Source organism: Rhincodon typus, chromosome 24 (assembly GCF_021869965.1).
Source record: "Rhincodon typus isolate 14 chromosome 24, sRhiTyp1.1, whole genome shotgun sequence".
Classification (NCBI taxonomy): domain Eukaryota; kingdom Metazoa; phylum Chordata; class Chondrichthyes; order Orectolobiformes; family Rhincodontidae; genus Rhincodon; species Rhincodon typus.
Genome location: NC_063355.1, coordinates 7,700,332 through 7,719,643, shown reverse-complemented (window position 1 = coordinate 7,719,643; position 19,312 = coordinate 7,700,332). Strand labels below are relative to the sequence as shown.

General features: G+C 41.0%; 1 protein-coding gene across 2 annotated transcripts; it reads left to right on the top strand.

Annotated features, from left to right (window-relative positions):
* The first annotated feature begins 10,332 nt into the window (after positions 1–10,332).
* Positions 10,333–18,908, top strand: rplp0 (ribosomal protein, large, P0). 2 transcript variants are annotated; one of them, XM_020527693.2, is made up of 8 exons: positions 10,333–10,438; positions 11,865–11,969; positions 13,668–13,843; positions 13,955–14,042; positions 14,456–14,602; positions 15,210–15,395; positions 15,804–15,944; positions 18,702–18,908. In XM_020527693.2, exons 2-8 carry the CDS (start codon positions 11,916–11,918, stop codon positions 18,846–18,848), a joined length of 939 nt encoding a protein of 312 aa, XP_020383282.1. In that variant the 5' UTR covers positions 10,333–10,438; positions 11,865–11,915; the 3' UTR covers positions 18,849–18,908. The 2 variants fall into 2 exon arrangements, with proteins under 2 accessions (XP_020383282.1, XP_048467598.1); XM_048611641.1 differs by having other exon boundaries at positions 10,430–10,713.
* The last annotated feature ends 404 nt before the right edge of the window (positions 18,909–19,312 follow it).

Below are 19,312 nucleotides of genomic sequence, written 5' to 3'. Positions count from 1 at the left end.
CTCCTACCTACTAGCCTCATCCCGCCCCCTTGACCTGTCCGTCCTCCCTGGACTGACCTATCCCCTCCCTAACTCCCCACCTACACTCACCTTTACTGGCTCTTTGACCTGTCTGTCTCCTCTCCACCTAACTTCTCCTCTATCCATCTTCTATCCACCTCCCCCTCTCTCCCTATTTATTTCAGAACCCCCTTCCCCTCCCCCATTTCTGAAGAAGGGTCTAGGCCCGAAACGTCAGCTTTCCTGCTCCTCTGATGCTGCTTGGCCTGCTGTGTTAATGCAGCTCTACACCTTCTTATCCAAGCAAGAGAGAAAATGGGTTGGAGTAAGGAGGTTAAATTCATGGTCAGAGGGATTTGAAAGTAGAGGAGCAGGTGACAAGACTAAGAGAAATTGCATTTGAGAGAACAGAAATGTATTGAAAGAGCATTTTTCCTGAGGTGGGGGAGTCCAGAACTAGAGGGCATAGGTTTAAGGTGAGAGGGGAAAGATTTAAAAAGGACAGAAGAAGCAACTTGTTCGTGCAGAGTGTGGTGCATTTATGGAATGAGCTGCTTAAGGAAGTGGTGGAGATGGGTACAATTACGACATCTGGATGGGCACGAATAGGAAGGGTTTAGAGGGATAAGTGTTAATGCTGTCAAATGGGGACTAGATCAGATTAGGATATTTGGTTGACACAGATGAGTTGGGCAGAAGGATCTGTTTCTGTGCTGTATAACTCTATAACAAGTACCCAGAAACGGATGAAAAAGTGTAAAAGTGCAGAGTCATTAAAGTTAAGAGATAGCAGTTGTTACCTTGAATTGCAATAGCTTTGAGAAAAAAGCAATCAATATTTTTATTCCTGTATAAGGATTGGAATTCATAATTCAATTATTGGAGGATTTGTGATCCCAAGTTGAGAGAATCAAGAGTGAATCTTCAGCAAAAAGTAAAGTTGTGTGATGAATAGAGTATGCTATTAATATGGAGAATAAAAATCACACAGAAGTGAAGGATGCTAATTGATGGGAGAAGCCCTCAACCAATATTCAAAGAAGGTTGGGACAAAATACCCAAGTATTAAAACTGTGTAAAGGAAAATAGCGTATCCCATGTTTGTTTGAAAATTTGAGCCTTGCTTATAGTCTTAGCAAAGCTCAACAATTTTCTTGTGTTATTAATCATATTTACAACATAGCTGAAAGGCTCCACTTTCACAATTGTTAATCATGAATGTTTTGGAATCTGAAACTCTACACTAAATTAATGTTTTGACCATTTATGGATGAGAAAAAAAACTGCTCAAATGTATTTTCAATTAAAAATGGGAGTGAAATTCAAATACGCTCCATCACAAAGACTAATATAAATACGACAGTCGATACAGTGTGGAGATGGAGGAACACAGCAGGTCAGGCGGCATCAGAGGAACAGGAAAGTCGACATTTCAGGATTACACGCTTCATCAGGATTGGGGAGGGGGAAGGGATCTTGGAAATAAATGGGGTGGTGGGGCTGGGGTAAGGTAGGTGGGACAGTGATAGGTGGATGCAGGTAGGGGGCTGTGGGGATTGGTCATGGGTAGGGTGGGGTGGATAGGTGAGAACAAAGATGGACAGGTTGTGTCAGGTCAAGGAGGCAGGGATGAGAGGGAGAGTTGGACATGGGATGAGGCCAGGGGTGGGGAGATTTTGAAACTGCTGAATTCTACGTTAAGGCCATTAGGCTGTAAGCTCCTGAGGTAGAATATGAGGTGGTGTTCCTCCAGTTTGCGTGTAGCGTTGTTGTGACACAGGAGGCGGCCCAGGATGGACATGTCACCCAGGGAGTGGGAGGGGGGAGTTAAATGGTTAGCAATCAGAAGGTGTTGTTGATTATAGCATACGGAGTGCAGGTGAGTCACCCGAGTCTGCGCTTGGTCTCACCGACGTAGAAGAGGCCACATCGGTAGCAACAGATACAGTAGACCAAGTTGGAGGATGTACAGGTGAATCCCTGTCAGATTTAGAAAGATTGTTTGGGGCTTTGGATGGAGGTGTAGTGGCAGGTGTAGCACCTCCTGCGGTTGCAGGGAAAGGTACCGGGTGTGGTGGCGTTGGTGGGGAGTGTGGAGTGGACGAGGGAGTCATGGAGTGAGCAGTCCCTATGGAAGGTGGAAAAGGAACTATCTCTTTGGCGATGTGGTTGGTTTGCAGGTGGCGAAAGTGGTGGAGGATGATGCACTGGATGCGGAGGTCGGTGTGTTTACCTGCTGTGTTCCTCCAGCTCCACACTGTATTGACCCTGACTCCAGCATCTGCAGTTCTTGCTATCTCCGTAAATATTACAGATACTGGACAAAAGAAAATTCAAGAAATACATGGCAGGACAAACACATCCTGTAGAGAGAGTCAATGACCTTTCAACATGAAACTTAAAAACTATCAACTTCAATGTGGAGCTCGAAAGGGCAGGAGTTAAAACTGTAGCTGACCACGGCTTTCCCTACTCCTGATGACCTCCCTCTCCAAACTCCATTTAGATTGTTACCCAGTGTCCTAGCCAGAACACTTGCTGCCTCCACGTGAGCAATGAGCTGCTTCTGGGGATGTAACCAGCAAGGCCACATTGTTGATATTTCACTAGAGACCCGTGGATGTATTTTCCATGGCACCACCAGTGGTCTTATTCAGTGTAAATGTGTAATTTCTAGGCCAGTTAATCCTAATCTCTTCTGGCTGGCCTCTTAACCTCCTATCTACAGGAAGTCCATCTTGTCCAAAACTGTGCATCCTTCATCCTGTTCTTCTCCAGTTCCTGTTCACCCAACACCATTGTCCCCCACAAAAAACCCTGTTGCACATAGATTCTAAAATTCTTGTTATGTTTAACTAATTCTTGGCTTCACCCCACATCCTCCTATCTCCATCTTTCCTGCCACACAGTTCCTCTGAACTCCAGCCCTTTCATTTCTACTCTAAGACAAATGATAAATGAATGCTTGCATTTATGTTGCATATTACATGACCTTGCATTGCACTTTCCAGCCAAGTAAGTACTTTTGTAGTGTAGTCACTACTGTAAATGAGGAAATGCAGGAGCAAGCACAGCCCTACAAGTACCCACAGTCTGTTGCAGTTGTATCGATTGAGAGAGAAATATTGGCCAGGGCGTCAAGAATAGCACTCCTGCTCTTTGAATAGTAAGTGCCATGTGATTGCTACTTACTACTTAGTTACATCTACCTGAAAGAGCAGATGGGTTCTGGGTTGAAGGCCACATCTGCAATAAAGCAACAAGGCAACTTTGGTATATGCAGCTTAAAATCTAACGCTCAAGACTGTAATGTGAAATTTGAAGCCTTTTGACTCAAAACAAAATTGGTACTTACTGAACCATAGTTGTCTCTTCATTAGAGCACATATAAAGGAAATACCAAACACATTAAACGTTTGGGGTATTGTAGATATGACAACATTTGAAGGAGGAAGTGGCAAGACAGACTGGGATCCAGATGTCTAGAAAACCCACCTTCACATTTATTGGGCTATCAAAATAGGCTAAAACATTAAGGAAAAGAATATCTGCTCCACATTAAGGGCCACACTCAGCTTCCAATTCGGATTCTGTTAAAGGCTTAAACCTCTATGATCTGACAAAACGTCAGCAATGTAAAATGTTGATGTTTCCATTCTCACAAGACACTGCCAGACCTGCTGTGGATACAACTGATCTTTTTACTCATGTTAATTTTAAACATCACATTCCACATCATCTGCAATTACCTTTATAAAGATGTTAGAAACAATAATTCTAAAGTCAATAACGTGAATAGCAAAGAACTCAAAAGTGTTCAGCATAAATTTGCGGCGTTCCTGGAGCTTATACAGATTATTTGGACAAGTGTAGTAAGCCAATGGATATTATAGTCAGGGAGTTCAGGAGTTTTCCAAGGTTGATCCAGGATATATTTTCATTGTATTTACATCAGTAGGACTATTTTGTACTAGGGGTGAGCTGAGGGCATTATTTGATTAATGGAAATGGCAGGTCATCAGTGCCCAAGGAACAAGTAATTCAGATTCAAATGCAATTTTGTTTTAAAGCCATCACCGTGTTAAAATAATGCTGTTAACATTTGGAAATTTGCATCAGTGTTTGTTGTTTTTACCATTCAACTTATTAGTCTTGACAAAACACATTATATCTCGAAAAATTTTTGAGTTTGCTGCACTTCATAAGCATTTTGTTGTTTTCCCTTCACTTTGAAATCTGTAATTAGCTTTCAATTATCTCTAATTCTCCACTTGGCTGCAGCATTAACTAACATATTCAAACTCTTGCCATCAGAATAAATTGTAAGGTATTAAGTTAATTATTTGTTAATCTATTTAATTCTAAGGAAGAAATATTAAAATAAAGATCCATTTTAGAGTAAGCAAAAAGGTAAAATCATCAAAGTCCCAGAGGACTACATTGCTGCTCTCTCTTTAGAGAGAGATAATTGGTGATGATTTAAAACATAAACAGAAATTGCTGGGGAAACTCACCAGGTCTGATAGCATCTGTGGGAAGAAAGCAGATTTAATGTTTCCAGAATCTTCTTCACCACTTCACTACCTTCTCTATCTCCTCACTGTCAAAATTGTGCTCTGTTTGCCCAGTCGATACTTCCAAGTATTTCATTGTTGGAACGTGAGCAAATTCTTTGGCTGTTTACTTGGAAAACAAGACAAACTCAACTTTAAAAGCTTTCACGTTAGAAAACAACTCAGCAGTCAGCACTCCAGCTCTGAAGAAGAGTCTACAACAACAATTCAGAACACAGAAAGGAGATAGAGGGCATGGTGACGTGGTGCAATGAGAACAACCTTTCTGTCAACGTCAACAAAACTATAGAACTGATCATTGACTTCAGAAAGAAAGGAGGAGAACACACCCCCATCTGCATCAACAGAGCTGAGGTTGAGAGGGTTGAGAGCATCAAGTTCCTACGAGTGACAATAACCAGCAACCTGTCCTGGACTTGCCATGTAGATGCGACAGTCAAGAAGGCACAACAGTGAAACTTCTTTCTCAGGCAGCTCAGGAAATTCGGCATGTCCATAAGGACCCTTACCAAATTTTACAGATGCACCATTGAAAGCATAATGTCTGGGTGCCTAGCGGCCTGATATGGCAACTGCTGTGCCCAGGATTGCAAGAAACTACAGAAGGTGGTGTGCACAGCCCAGACCATTACAGAAACCAACCTTCCATCCATGGATTCCATTTACATGGCTCATTGTCACGGAAAGGCTGCCAACATCATCAAAGACCCAACCTCTTCCTTCGGGCAGAAGGTACAGAAGCTTGAACACACGCAACAGCAGGTTTGGGAACAGCTTCTTCCAGGCAGTTATTAGACTGAAGAATGGATTATCTAACTTCAAATAATGCTGATCTTGCTAATGTTGATCTTGCCTAGTGCACACCCTGAGTGACATAACCTATATGTCTCTGTCTAATTTTTGTTTTCACCCTATGATCTGCCTGTACTGCTCGTAAAACAAAGCTTTGCACTATATTTAAGTACACGCGACAATAAATAAATCAAATCAAGAGTCAAACCAGATACATTACAATGTGAACAATAAGTTCATTTTTTTTCTAACGTGATGTTTCCAAATGGGTTCCTGCTCTGTTCCTTCACTCATCAGTGAATTAAATTGCATCACTTCTTTCAATCCATTATTCCTTCAGATCTGCCAGTTTCAGTGCAATGTCAATTGCATTTTTTTCCTTTCTGTTGATTTAATTTTGTCACTGAAGAGAGATAGTTTGTTGTGCAAAAACCAGAATTAAGTTTCTCCTGGTTTACCCAAAAATGTTGTTTGGGTCTTTCTCTTGTGAATAAAAATAGGATATCAGAGTTGAGTAAAGATTCAGTATTAGAGAAAGCCAACAACTGTTGCCAGTATTCAAAATCTACTCCAAATCAACAAAGCAACAGAATTATTTCAGTTGTTCTATTTGAACAGTAGAGAGATAGAATCTAAAGGTTTGTAACATTACAACAGATGACTCAATGGCAAAGGACAGACTGTCAACAGCAGTTTTTATTGTAGTGTGCTGTACACCCCACTTCAGTTATGTTATTATACAGTCATAGAGTCAGACAGCATGGAAACAGACCCTTCAATCCAACTAGGTATCCTAAATTGATCTAGTCCTATTTGCCAGCATTTGGCCCATGTCCCTCTAAACCCTTCCTAGTCATGTACCCATCCAGATGCCTTTTAAATGTCATAATTGCACCAGTGTCCACTACTTCCTCTGGCAGATCATTCCATACATGCACCACCCTCTCCAGGAAAAAGTACCTTCAGGTCCTTTTTAAATCTTTCCCCTCTCAACTAAAACCTATGCCCTCAAGTTTTGGTCCCCCCCTACTCCAGGGAAAGGATCTTGGCTATTCAACCTGTCCATGGCCCTCATGATTTTATAAATCTCTATAAGGTCACCCCTCAGCCTCCGACGCTGTGGGAAATAAAATCCATGGCCTATTCAGCCTCTCCCTACAGCTCAAATCCTCCAATCCTGGCAACATCCTTGTCAATCTTTTCTGCACCCTCTCAAGTTTAACAACATCCTTCCTATAGCAGGGCAACCAGAACTGTATGTAATATTCTAAAAGTGGCTTCACCAATGTCCTGTAAAGATTGCTTTGTTAAGCCTGCAGAAGATGTTACTTTTTCTTCTCTGACCATACCATTAAACTTATGATTCTGTTGTCTGCACAAAATCCAATTACTGTTTCCCACGGATTATACTTCCCAGGGCTTGACGCAGTTCTTTAAAGGGTAAAGCAGAGATTTCACCGGGAATAGAGGTGAACTCAGAAATTCATACTTTTGCTCCCTCGCAGTACTTGAAATAGTGAATTGGTATCAATTTCACATCTTTTCTATTGGGAAGCATCAGATGGAACAGATATATAAAGCAATTGATCTTGCTCATGTTGCTTTTCGGGTCATATATTGCCAGAGGTGCTCGTCATATGAGGAGTGGTTAGGGACTCTGGGTCTATACTCGATGGAATTTAGGAGGGTGAGGGGGTGTCTCATTGAAACTTATAAAATACTGACTGACCTGGATAGAGTGGACTTGTAAGAGAGACTAGGTCCTGAGGGCACAGCCTCAGAGTAGAGGGATGATTCTTTAAAAATGAGATGAGGAGGAATTTCTTCAGCCAGAGGGTGATGAATCTGTGGAACTCATTGCTACAGAAGGCTGTGGAGATCAAGTCATTCAATATTTTAGACAGAGATGGATAGATTCTTGATTAGGAAGGGAATCAAAGGTTATGGGGGGAAGGCAGGAGACTGGCTTGAGAAACATGTCAGCTTTGATTGAATATTAGAGTAGACTCAATGGGCCAAATAATTCTGCTCCAATATTTTAGGGTCTTATACAGTAATCACTAGGTCTTCATTCTTTTCGCAAGGACAGTTTAACTTTGAATTGTAAAAGTTTTGAATTGATGTAAATATACAGACTTGCTAGTCCATTGACTGAAAACAGTGGTTGTACTTTGCAAGATGATATGGCATTGCAGGCTTCAGTTGCAGCCCTATTCAGTCTTAACAGAAGTAGCCTTCTCAAAAGCTTTTGAAATGATGCTGCTTCCAGATTTGATCCCAGATTTGTGTTCTTTTATTTAAATGTGGCTAGGTATCAGTCTTTCTGCCATGACTAATTGAGAATGGTGATTGGCAGATCATTACAACACATTACCTCCTCATGTTCTTACCATAGTCAAAAATAAATATACATTTTGTAACCCATCACTAAATAGATTCTTTTTGTTTAGACATCTTTGTAGCTAGCTATTTCTTCTTTTATTGAAATTTAGAGAAAAATTAATCTTGCAAGGAAAAATGTGGCACTCATGATACATCTCTTTCTTAAAGCTGGGTGTAGCATACTGACTGCACACAATATTAAACATAATTTCAAGATGACCGGTGCTGTATATAGGTGTGAAAGGGCTAATACTGTTTGAATGCCATAACCAAGATCCACTGTGGTTGATGTCATGAATATTGGTGTGGAGAGAAATAAAGGGTGTTGAAATACGTTAGATCTCGAACCAGCTTCTCCTATATCTATAATAATGTGTTCCATATCTGTGTAAGGTATACATTGTTGCAGAGCTGCAGTAACCTCTATTTTGTTTACTAAGAGAGATTCTTCTCGTTAGACCACGAAGAGACTAGCCTCAGCTACACTAAACCACACGGTCCTGGAGAAGGACATACCTAGAAGGTATTGATGGCAGCATGTATAAATGGTCAGCCTCAAACTTCACACAATCACCATATTCAACATGTTTCCTATTTGATGGTAGTAATGACAAAAAATATGTGGTTTATACTTTAACAGTTTTATTAACGAAAAAGATTAGGTTGTAGACTTGCTTGCTGAGCCGGTGTGTTTGATTGCAGACGTTTTGCCACCCTGCTAGGTAACATTGTCAGTGTGCCTCCGGTGAAGCATTGGTGTTCTGTCCCGCTTGTTACTTACAGGCCTCGGTTTGGTGGGGTGGTTGGCATCACTTACAGTTCTGTTTTTCAGTGGTTTGTATATCGGGCCCAGTTCAATGTGCTTGTTAATGGGGTTCCGGATGGAATGCCAGGCCTCCAGGAATTCCCTGGTATGTTTCTGTTTGGCTTGTGCTATTATTGGATGTGTTGTCCCAGTTGAATTTGTGTCCTCCTTTGTCCATGTGTATTGAGACCAGTGAGAATTGATTGTGTCTCTCAGTGGCTAGTTGGTGTTCATGTATCCTTATTGTCAGTCTTCTTCCAGTTTGGCCCATGTAATGTTTCTCTCAGTCCTTGCATGGCATTTTGTACATTACATTAGTTTTATTGGTTGTGGGTATGGGATCCTTTACATTTGTCAGTAGATGTCGCAGGGTGTTGTTGGTTTGTGGGCTCCCTGGATGCCTAGGGGCCTGAGTAGAGTTGTGGTCATCTCTGATACATCTCTGATGTACGGTAGGATCCCATACCGACAACCAATAAAACTAACGTAATATACAAAATACCATGCAAGGACTGAGAGAAACATTACATAGGCCAAACTGTAAGAAAACTGACAATAAGGATACACAATCACCAACTAGCTACGAAGAGACATGACCAAGTCTCACTGGTCTCAATACACACAGACAGAGAAGGACTCAAATTTGACTGGGACGATACATCCATTAATAGCACAAGCCAAACAGAGACATGCCAGGGAATTCTCCGAGGCCTGGCATTCCAACTGGAGCTCCATCAAGAAACACACTGAACTGGACCCGAATACAAACCACTGAAGAACAGAACTGGAAGTGATGCCAAACACTCCAGCAAACCAAGGCATATAAATAACAAATGGGATGGAACACCAACGCTTCACCAGAGGCGCACTAATGATGTTACCTAGCAGGGTGACGAAACGTTTGCAATTAACCACACCGGCTCGGTGAGCAAGTCTACAACCTCATCTATGCCTGAGCTACAAATCTTCTCAAAAACTTTAAACATAAAAGATTGTCCAAAAATGGGTTATAGAGGAGATGGTGGCCCAGTGGTGATGTCACTTGACTCGTAATCCTGAACCTGAGACTAATGTTCTGCTGTTATGAATTCAAATCTCACCATGGAAGATGGTGAAATTCGAATTTAATTAAAATAAATTGACACAGTTGATTGTTGTAAATTCCCTCACCTGGTTCACTAATGTTCTTTAAGGAGCAAAATCTGACATTTTTATTCAGTCTGACCGGGATCTCATTCCATAGCAATGACTCTTGGGCAATTAGGAATGGGAAATAAATACTGACCTAGTCAATGACGCCCATATCCCACGAATATCATTTTAAAAATGAATGAGTACATTGTTAGGACACTAGGGCATAAATGAAATTCCAGAATTAAAACAGAAATTGCTGGAGAAACCGAGCAAGTATGGTAGCCTTTGTGAGGAGTGAAAAGCAGCGTTAACGCTTGGAGTCCGTCCTGACTATTGCGAAACTAGGTAAAAGACTCGGTCTTTGGGATTGCGCCAGTCAGCTGCACTGCCGCCATCCGCCATAGGCGGCGTCGCTCTCGGAGTTCTCAGGCCGCAGCCGCTTGCAGGTTCCATATTGACCATTCAGCGTTTGGGGACACCGGACTGTCCAATCGGAGCTGGAAGAAATGATAGCTGTGGTCATGATTGGTTGATGTAGTAGTCCTGTTTTTATTGGTGCGTATTTCACAGCAGCTGCTTTCGGATTGGCTATTTCTGACGGACTGCCTCTTGTTGATTTGTCATTGCGCTTCGGTTTGTCTAATTGGTCAATACCGCGGTAGTGTGCTATCTGATTGGTGGATTTTCAGGAGGCGCGGGTGTACTTGGGGCGACCTGGCCTTCTTTCTTCCTTTCTATCCCGGAGCTCGAGGTGAATGTGGGTTAAATGAGCTATGGGAGAGTGGGGACCTGACCTAGGCCCAGCTTTAGCCCCTACTCTCTCCGGATCGGGCAAGGCAGCCCACCTGGCGGGATCTTGGGCCGAGGATCGTCGGGCGGCCGCAGCGGCATGGCTCGGCGGCTTCTGCTGCTGTTAGGCCCGGTTCCCTACACGTGTCCGTCTGAGCCGCGAGTGACGGAGATTTATACAAACTCTGCCTGTGGGCCCATTATGTCAGGCCTCATTGGTCGCCCGTTTCCCCCGAAGTAATTCCTGGCGCACTATTCCAGGGCTTTTAAAATAAAGAGCTTACTTGCCTCTGTCCCTCCCCAGCTCAGATTGGAAATGAGATAGGTTGTCTTCCTGGCTTTATGATTCATTTGATAAACCTTGCTGAAAACGTTTGCGTTTGGTTGCAAAAGTAGGGAGGTTCTGTTTCAGTTATATAAGTCATTGGTGAGACCCTAGTTGGTCTCCTTATTTAAGGAAGGATGTAAATACTTTGGAAGCAGTTTGGGGGGAAGGTTTATGAGACCTTGGTCGGCTTTGGTGGAACAGTTAGATGGGCTAGGCTTATATCGACTGGAATGTGGAAGTCTTAAGAGGTGACTTGATTGGCATATGCAAGATCCTGAGGGGCTTTGACAGGATGGATGTGGGAAAAGAAATTTCCCTTGGTGAGAGAACCTCAACTAGGGGTTGCTATTTAAAAATAAGTAGTCACTCATTTAAGGCAGAAGATTATAATATTTCTCTTGAGTCATGAATCTTTGCCACTACAGCTGTTGGAGGATGAAAATTTCAGAGTGTTAGAATATTTTTAAGGCTGGGTTTGATAGATTTTCGATAAGAGGGTGAAGGATTATTCGGCGGTAGGCAAGAATGTGGAGTTGATGTTACAATCAGATTAGCCATAATTTCATTAAACAGTGACCTAGGCTTGAGAGGACAAGTGGCCTTCTAATGGCCTTGGGGGAATGGACAATAAATGAGGCTTTGCACAATGGGCCCCTGCATGGGTTTGTGTATTTGTTAGATTGTCTGACTGTTAATAGCTAATGTTGAGTTATAAGGGAAGTGAATTATAGTTTAGTGACGTGTTGAAGGAGCAAGTGAACCTTGACATGAGTAGAGGAGCTGTTAAAGGCACACAAGGCAACACTTCAAACCAATCTGATTTTGTCCTTCCCCAGCTTCCAGTAATACTTTGCAAAAAATATTGGCTTTTGATGGCGGTTCCTAGCTTGGCTAATTTGTTTTCGGGTATTAAGTATTAAGCTACTGTTGAAGCATTTAAATGATTTTTGTAGTAATTGTTTCATCTCATAATTGTTGCTTTTCTGAAAAACATTCCTTTTGGTATTATCTTGTGAATTTTTGCCTCATTATGCTTTTTTTTTTCCTCATTTTCCTGCAGTAAAATCTTGTCTTTAAACCAGTCAGTGGCAATCCTTGGAAGCACGTAAAGATGCCCAGGGAAGACAGAGCTACGTGGAAGTCCAACTATTTTTTGAAAATTATTGTGAGTATAGTTTATCATTAACTGTCCAAATGAACTATTTTCATTGCTGTCTTAGCAAAGTTGCTTCAAGCATTGGGGAAGAGATTCCCAAGAGCTGTCACAATCAAGGCAGAATGGCAGCTTTACCCAGTTCTGCAACTTAAAGTGATCAGGCTAGATCTGACAGAGGTGCAGCAATATGAAACTGGACATGAATCGACTCACTGACCCATCAAAGTCAAACTACAAGAAACATAAGATGTTAAATGGTTTTCAATATACAGTTGCTAAACTCTCCTGAAGACAATGCAAGCGGATGCATTTTTTAAACAATCAGGTGTTGACATGTCTGGAACTTTCTACTGTCCCAGTGTGGTTGTATAGTTGTGTCACAACATTGATAGTTTGAGGCCTTAAATATAATATAACTTTTTCAATCCACTGCTCAGGTGTAAATTGTTACTGACTGGATTTTATCCATCAGCCCTTAGCTCGTTCCATCACACTGGCATTTTAATGTGTTGAAATTATATTGACTATATGGTGGAGGTGTAAGTTCTGAGTTAGTTATTGGTGTGATTCTGTCTGGGTTTTCTCCACTAAAGATGTGGTAATCTGTGTATGTGTGTGAGATGGGTGTGGGGAGAGAAGCATTTGCTGTCTGGCTCGAGATCTCAGTAGAAGCATTGCAGTCGGGTAAACAGAGCTTGGAGCTGGGAACTAGACAAAGAGAAGGATTTTGATCTCCAGCAGCTTAGATGCAGGATAAAGATAAAGAAACAAAAGCCTTAAAGATAATTACCATATTTGGAAGCATTTGTTTGTGATCTCAATTTTTAACAGGACCACGCTGGTGGTAACTGTTAAATTGAATGCCAAACACTGACCATCTCTAACAAGAGAGAATGTACCTATTCTTTTTATGATCATCAAATTACCATTCCTGAATCCCCACCATCAACATTCAGGCAGTTGATCGAGTGGAAACTTGACTAGATCACTACATAAATACTATGACTACAAGAGCAGACTGAGAATTCTGCAGTGAGTAACTCCCTTCCGAGCTGCCCAAAATTTGTCTACCATCTACAAAGCACAGTTCAGTCATTTGGTGGAAGACTTTCGATTTCCTAGGGTGAGTGCAGAATACTTGAGGTTCGGCGCTGTGCAGAACGAAGCAGCTGACCTGATTGGACCCCTATCCACCAATTTAAATGTTGACTCCCAGCACCACTGACCTTGTCACCACCCTATGTACTTCACCAAGCGCTTTGATAGCTCCTGCCAAATCCATACCACCTAGAGGAACAAGGGCATCGGATACATGGGAACACTGCTGCCTATAAATCCCCATCAAATCTCTTACCATCCTGATTTGGATCTATATCACGGTTCTTTCACTGTCTCTGAGTGTAAATCCTGCAGTGCCTTTCCTAACAGTACTGAAGGTGCACCAAGATCACAGGAATTGGAACACCTCAAAAAGGTGGCTCACTATTACCTTTGAGTGTATTTAGGGATGAAGAATGAATGCTAGTCTTGCCAGTGACACTTGCATCCTATATGTTCTGTACCCTTCCTTGAAGTCAATCCCACAAGGTACTTCCTGGTTGGGCTTATATTTGAGTTATGACTCTTTGTTTCATGTCAACAAATGGAAAGCTTATTGAGGCCAGTTGTTTTGCGTATAGTTATACTGTTTCCGTATCCTCTTTCTAGCAACTGTTGGATGACTATCCAAAGTGCTTCATCGTTGGTGCAGACAATGTTGGATCCAAACAAATGCAGCATATCCGGATGTCGCTGCGTGGAAAGGCCATTGTACTGATGGGCAAGAATACCATGATGCGCAAAGCTATCAGAGGTCATCTGGAGAACAATCCTGCTCTGGAAAAGTAAACATGCTGCTAGAGTATATATTTTATATATGGTATTTATGACAGCGCATGAATCGATGTGCTCGTTTTGTATATGTGACATTGTACTAAAGTCTAGTTTCTCTCCAGACTTCTGCCACATATCCGTGGAAATGTCGGCTTTGTATTCACCAAGGAGGATTTGTGTGAGGTCCGTGACCTGCTGCTGTCCAACAAGGTAACGTTTTCCTGGGCTGCAGCTCTGATACATTTTACATGGTAAAAGTAGAGTGGCTTTGTGTCAAGGTAGAGGTCTAACGTAGAAATCGTTGAATCTTCAAGTCACTTTTGATGGGTTTGGTTGGTCTGTGATTAAACCTAAATGTAATTCGTCTCTCTGTTGATATATCATTCCTCCGCTACCATCCGTGGAAATACATTGCAATAGTGGGAGCCTTTAATACTGGCTAAGTCTATCCCTTGTTTGTAAAAGGTGTTGGCAGAGTTTGTTTTGTGGATATGAATGTACAAACAAATCTGTAAATTGAAAAATGTATTGCAAGAGTTGTCTTGATATCTAATGCTGGATAATTTTGCTTAATTGTTAACAATTCTTTTGTCTATTTTGCTGATTTCTTGTTTCTTCAACAGGTGCCAGCTGCTGCACGTGCTGGTGCGATTGCCCCTTGTGAGGTCACTGTGCCGAGTCAAAACACCGGTTTAGGTCCTGAGAAGACCTCGTTCTTCCAGGCTTTGGGCATCACTACTAAGATCTCCAGAGGTACCATTGAAATTTTGGTGAGTGCTGATGAATGAATTCGTGCACCTCAAAATTGTTCAATTTATTTGCAGTTTCCTTTCATCCAACAAAATGAATGACACCGTTGCTCACTACAGCTAACAGTTTTTAAGCTCTCCTCCCTGTCTTAACAATTGGCCTGACAATTGATACTTATGCTGCTGTGGTATTTCTCAACCTAAGGGCAGTTTCTTTTCTGTTTGTTGTAATTAAACTAATGGAGACCCTATTGTTTGAGATGACTTGTTTTTATTGTAGAACGCAAGGGTGTTTATTGCTAATCTGATCATCTTACATTTATTATTTTACCTATAGATTAAATGCAAACAAATAGTTTTAAATGGGATTGGAAGATTTTTAAAATTGATGTTTGACATGCAATTTTGAGAATTTATTCACTTTTATCAATAGCTTTCTTCTCCATGATAAATCATGTAGTTTAATCCCAGATTGATGCTGCTTCATGATGTTGCATTAAAGACTGCAAAGTTATAGTACTTGTTTTCTTCTTGAACCTTGAATGAATTGTTGCTTTCCTTAACTCTATAAAATGAATTAACAGTAATGTTGATTTTTGTCCTGACAAGTTATTGGCTTTTCCTGTAGAGTGATGTACAACTCATCAAGGTCGGTGACAAGGTGGGAGCCAGTGAAGCCACGCTGCTGAACATGTTGAACATCTCTCCCTTCTCCTACGGCTTGGTGATCATGCAAGTTTATGACAATGGAAGTGTGTACAACCCTGAGGTCCTGGATATCACTGAAGAAACTCTGCATAAATGTTTCCTCAATGTATGTTGCGTGAAATTACTAGGGCTTTTTGCTTGGGATTTTATGGACCACAAAGACCTCGGTTATGAGGATTTTGACATGTAGCCATTCTGCATATTGTGCAATTTTAAGATTCGGAGGTTGACCTTACAGACTGTCAAATCTCAATATTCTCTCTTCAGACAGGCTGTTAAATCCTATGCCACATTCTTTAGCCTTCAGTTACAAGAAACCACTGTTTAAAGATGGAGATAACCGTGTACAATTAAGACTGGAATTTTCAGTAATGCCTTGAACTGGAGTATTATGTCCTTGTAATTTCTTTCTTTCAAATTAGTACTTTTTAGATAGTTTGCCTTTTCCTGCTGTGGTTGGAAATTCTAGTCCCAGCAGTACAGTTTTTGTTAATGATGTCAATTGTTTACACAGGGTGTTCGCAACGTGGCCAGTGTGTGCTTGCAGATTGGTTATCCAACCATTGCCTCTATACCACACTCCATCATCAACGGCTACAAGAGAGTGCTGGCTATTGCTGTGGAGACAGACTACTCCTTCCCATTAGCTGAAAAGGTAATAGTATATGTATCAAGTTGAGTAGTGTTGAAAGGTTTATTGTTAGCTGATACCCTGTAGGCTTTTGTGGTACAATGGCAGTGTCCATGTCTGTGGACCAGGAGGCTCAAATTCAAGTCCAATCTGCTCCAGAGATGTGTAATAGCATCTCTGAACAGGTTGATTTGAAAATATGTAGCTGATACCTTGATGGCATAATCACAAATTTTGCCTTGAACGTGAATCTGGTTTGAAAAATCAATGTCTTAGTAAGCAATCCTGCCTGCGTGTATGTATTCATATGGATTCATTTTTTGAGGTTGGTTTCTTTTTTTCTTTTGAAAGTAAGACTCAAATTTCTTCACTTGCCAGCATTTTCTGCCCCTTTTTTTCTTTCCAATATTAATCTATACTTGATTTTATTTTTTGAACTGTTTAATCATGATCCTTCCTTGCGACTGTCCTCATTCCACCCTTTCCTATCAGGGCAAGTACTCCTTTTCTGTTCTGCCTGTTTTCTTGAAGTGTTGCATACCCTGGAATATTAATTTCCTGAACTTGGTCACTTTGTAACAATGTCTCTGCAATAGAGGTTTCATCTAAACCATTCATCTCTATTTGTCCTGGTGATTCATCTGTTATTGTTGATGCTTTGTGCATTCCAAAAGTTTCAATCTCTTTTATTACTTATTCCTTGCAAGCATCCTAATTACCCTTGTGTTCCTCTATTTTCCACTCTTTTTGTCTTTGAACAAACCACTGAACCGTATTTATTGTCTTCACTTTTCAGTTTGAATGTTGTGTTGCCCTTTACTGGACCATCCTTGCATCCCATTTTTTCTTTTGGTTAAGACCTCATCCACAGTCCTCATTACCTGCTTTACTAGAACAGAGTGAAACCCATCTCAATTGAGTAGCTCCCTCTGTTGCTTCCACTGGTGGTGTTAACTATAAATTAGGAGGTGGAGTGAAGAAAAGGACTGGTGAAATTCTCACCACTCTGAAAGCGATATGGCGAAAGCCAGGTCTGATGTGCTCCATCCTGGGGTCCTAGAGAGGTGGCTAATGGGGTAGTAATACGTTTTGTTAATTTTTCAAAATTCGCTCCATTCTGGATCGGTTCCATCAGACTGGAATGTAGTAAATGTAACCATGTACATGTTCAAGAAGGGAACGTGGCAGAAAACCAGAAACAAAGATTATTTTAGCTTGAAATTTGTCGTGGGGAACATTTACTGAAGTTGGATAATTAAGGAAGTTAGGAGCAGTTAGAAAAAGTCAAGGTAATCAGTAAGAGTCAGCACAGTTTTGTGAAAGGGAAATCCTGCTTTGCCAGATTTTTGGAGTTCTTTGAATAAGGGGTAACCCAATGAGTTACTGTACTTGTCAAATGCCTTCTAGAATTTCAAAGGGCAATATATACAATTTGATTGGCAGACAGAAAACGAGAGGATGCATAAATGCATCCCTTTCTGGCACAATGAAGAGTGGGTCCTTCAGGGGTATCTGCTGGGACCTCAACTCATATCAGTGACGTGGATGAGGGAGGCAAAGGTATGGTAGCTAAATTTACATACAGTGGTATGTAGGAAAATACTTGTGAAGAGGACAAGAAGTTGATATACGGATTGAATAAGTGAGAATAATGTCGGTACGCGTGAAATTGTTCACTGTGGCAGGAAAAAAAAAGAATGGATTATTACTTCAACAGAGAATGACTGTGGAATTCGAAGAAGCGGAAGGATCTAAGTGTTCTAGTGCAGTGATTTAAAAAGTTACCAAGTAGTCCAGGAGGCTAATGGAATACTAGCCTCTATTAAGAGAGGAATGGAACCTAAAAGCTAGAATGTTATGCTTTGATTTTACAGAGCTATGAATTGACCACATCTCAAATACAGTATGCCGTTTTTCTCATAAGAAAGGATGTAACTGCGGTGGGGGGATGTCAGAGGAGATGTACTAGATTTTACATCTGGAATAAGTGGATTCAATTTTGAGGAAAAATTGGACAGGTTGGGCTTCTTTTCACTGCAGTTTAAAACAATGAGAGTTGACTCGATTGAAGCATATAAGAACTTGAACAATCTTGTCAAGGTGGGTATTAGAAAATGTTTCCTTTTGTGGGTTTGTCCAAAACTAAGGGCACAATTTTAAAATTAGGGTGGCCCTTCTAAGGCAGAGCTGAAGAGAGAATTTCTCTGGGGGTTTGTGTAACTTTGGAACTGTCTACCTCAGAAGGCAATGGGGCGGGGATCATTGAATGTCTTTTAGATGGAAGAAGATGCATTTTTGTTAGGCATGGAAGTTGAACGTTATCAATAGATGGGAATGTGGAATTTGAAATAGGAACTGCATGCAGTTGAATGACCTACTTCTGCTCCTCAGTCATACATTTGTATGTTCATGAACCATGCACTCTGTTCTCAGTTTACTCTGGTGTAAATATTGTAGATGTCCTGTGTAACAAAATACAGATTTTGTATTCATTTAGGGTTAAAAGCAGTTATAACTCAACTTTTCAAAAAATTGCCTCCCAACTGTTTGTAATTCGACATTCTTGAGAATGATGTTTTTCTTTTACTATTAAATAGATAAAAATGAATTGTTTTCAATTTCTCCTTAGACAGACTGACTTTCTTCAGTTCTGAAACTCCCTCCCTAAAACCTCCACCTCTACTTCTTTCTTCCTTGAAGTTGAAATGGTTCGTGTTTTGCACTGATTTGAAAATTGGCAATGAAAGGTAACAGGAAATTGTTCCTTGTTCTTAACAACAGGTCAAGGCTTACCTGGCCGATCCCTCGGCATTTGTGGCTCCTGTGGTTGAGGCTGCTCCAGCTGCTGCCAAAGAGGAAGTGAAGGAGGTGAAGAAGGAAGAGTCTGAGGAATCGGATGATGATATGGGCTTTGGTTTGTTTGATTAAAACCCAACTGCTCATGGCTAAATACATCTTTGCAAAATAAAGGAAATTATTATTAGAAAAGAGTTTGTGGACTCTCATTTATTTAGGTTTTATAGCACAGAAGGAAGCTTTTCAGTCCATCAAGGCAGCACCAGTCAACAAAGATCTGAAAACTAATCCCACTTTTCAGTTTTGGCCCATTGCCCTGGCATCTGGCAATGCAAGTGGCTGTCTAAACACTACTTAAATGTCACTAGAGCTTCTGACGTGACCATTCTTTCAGGCAGTTAATTACAAACCCCCACCATCCTCTGGGTGAAATTCTCCACAACTCTCCTCTTGTACCTCTACCTTAAATTTAATATTCCCTGGTTATTGACCCTTCTACTAATTGAAAACAACTCTGAGCTGCTGAGTGCCTACAGTAATTTTTGCTTTGATTTGGAGCTGAGACAAGTCTCAATGTGTTTTACAATATTCTTGTA

What these genes read in the sequence shown, in the direction of transcription:
- rplp0 (XM_020527693.2), top strand. Translation starts at nt 11,916, where the DNA reads ATGCCCAGGGAAGACAGAGCTACGTGGAAGTCCAACTATTTTTTGAAA. An exon ending in GAGGTACCATTGAAATTTTG is followed by an intron (nt 14,603 to 15,209) that starts GTGAGTGCTGAT and finishes CTTTTCCTGTAG; the next exon opens with AGTGATGTACAACTCATCAA. An exon ending in TGCATAAATGTTTCCTCAAT is followed by an intron (nt 15,396 to 15,803) that starts GTATGTTGCGTG and finishes TTGTTTACACAG; the next exon opens with GGTGTTCGCAACGTGGCCAG.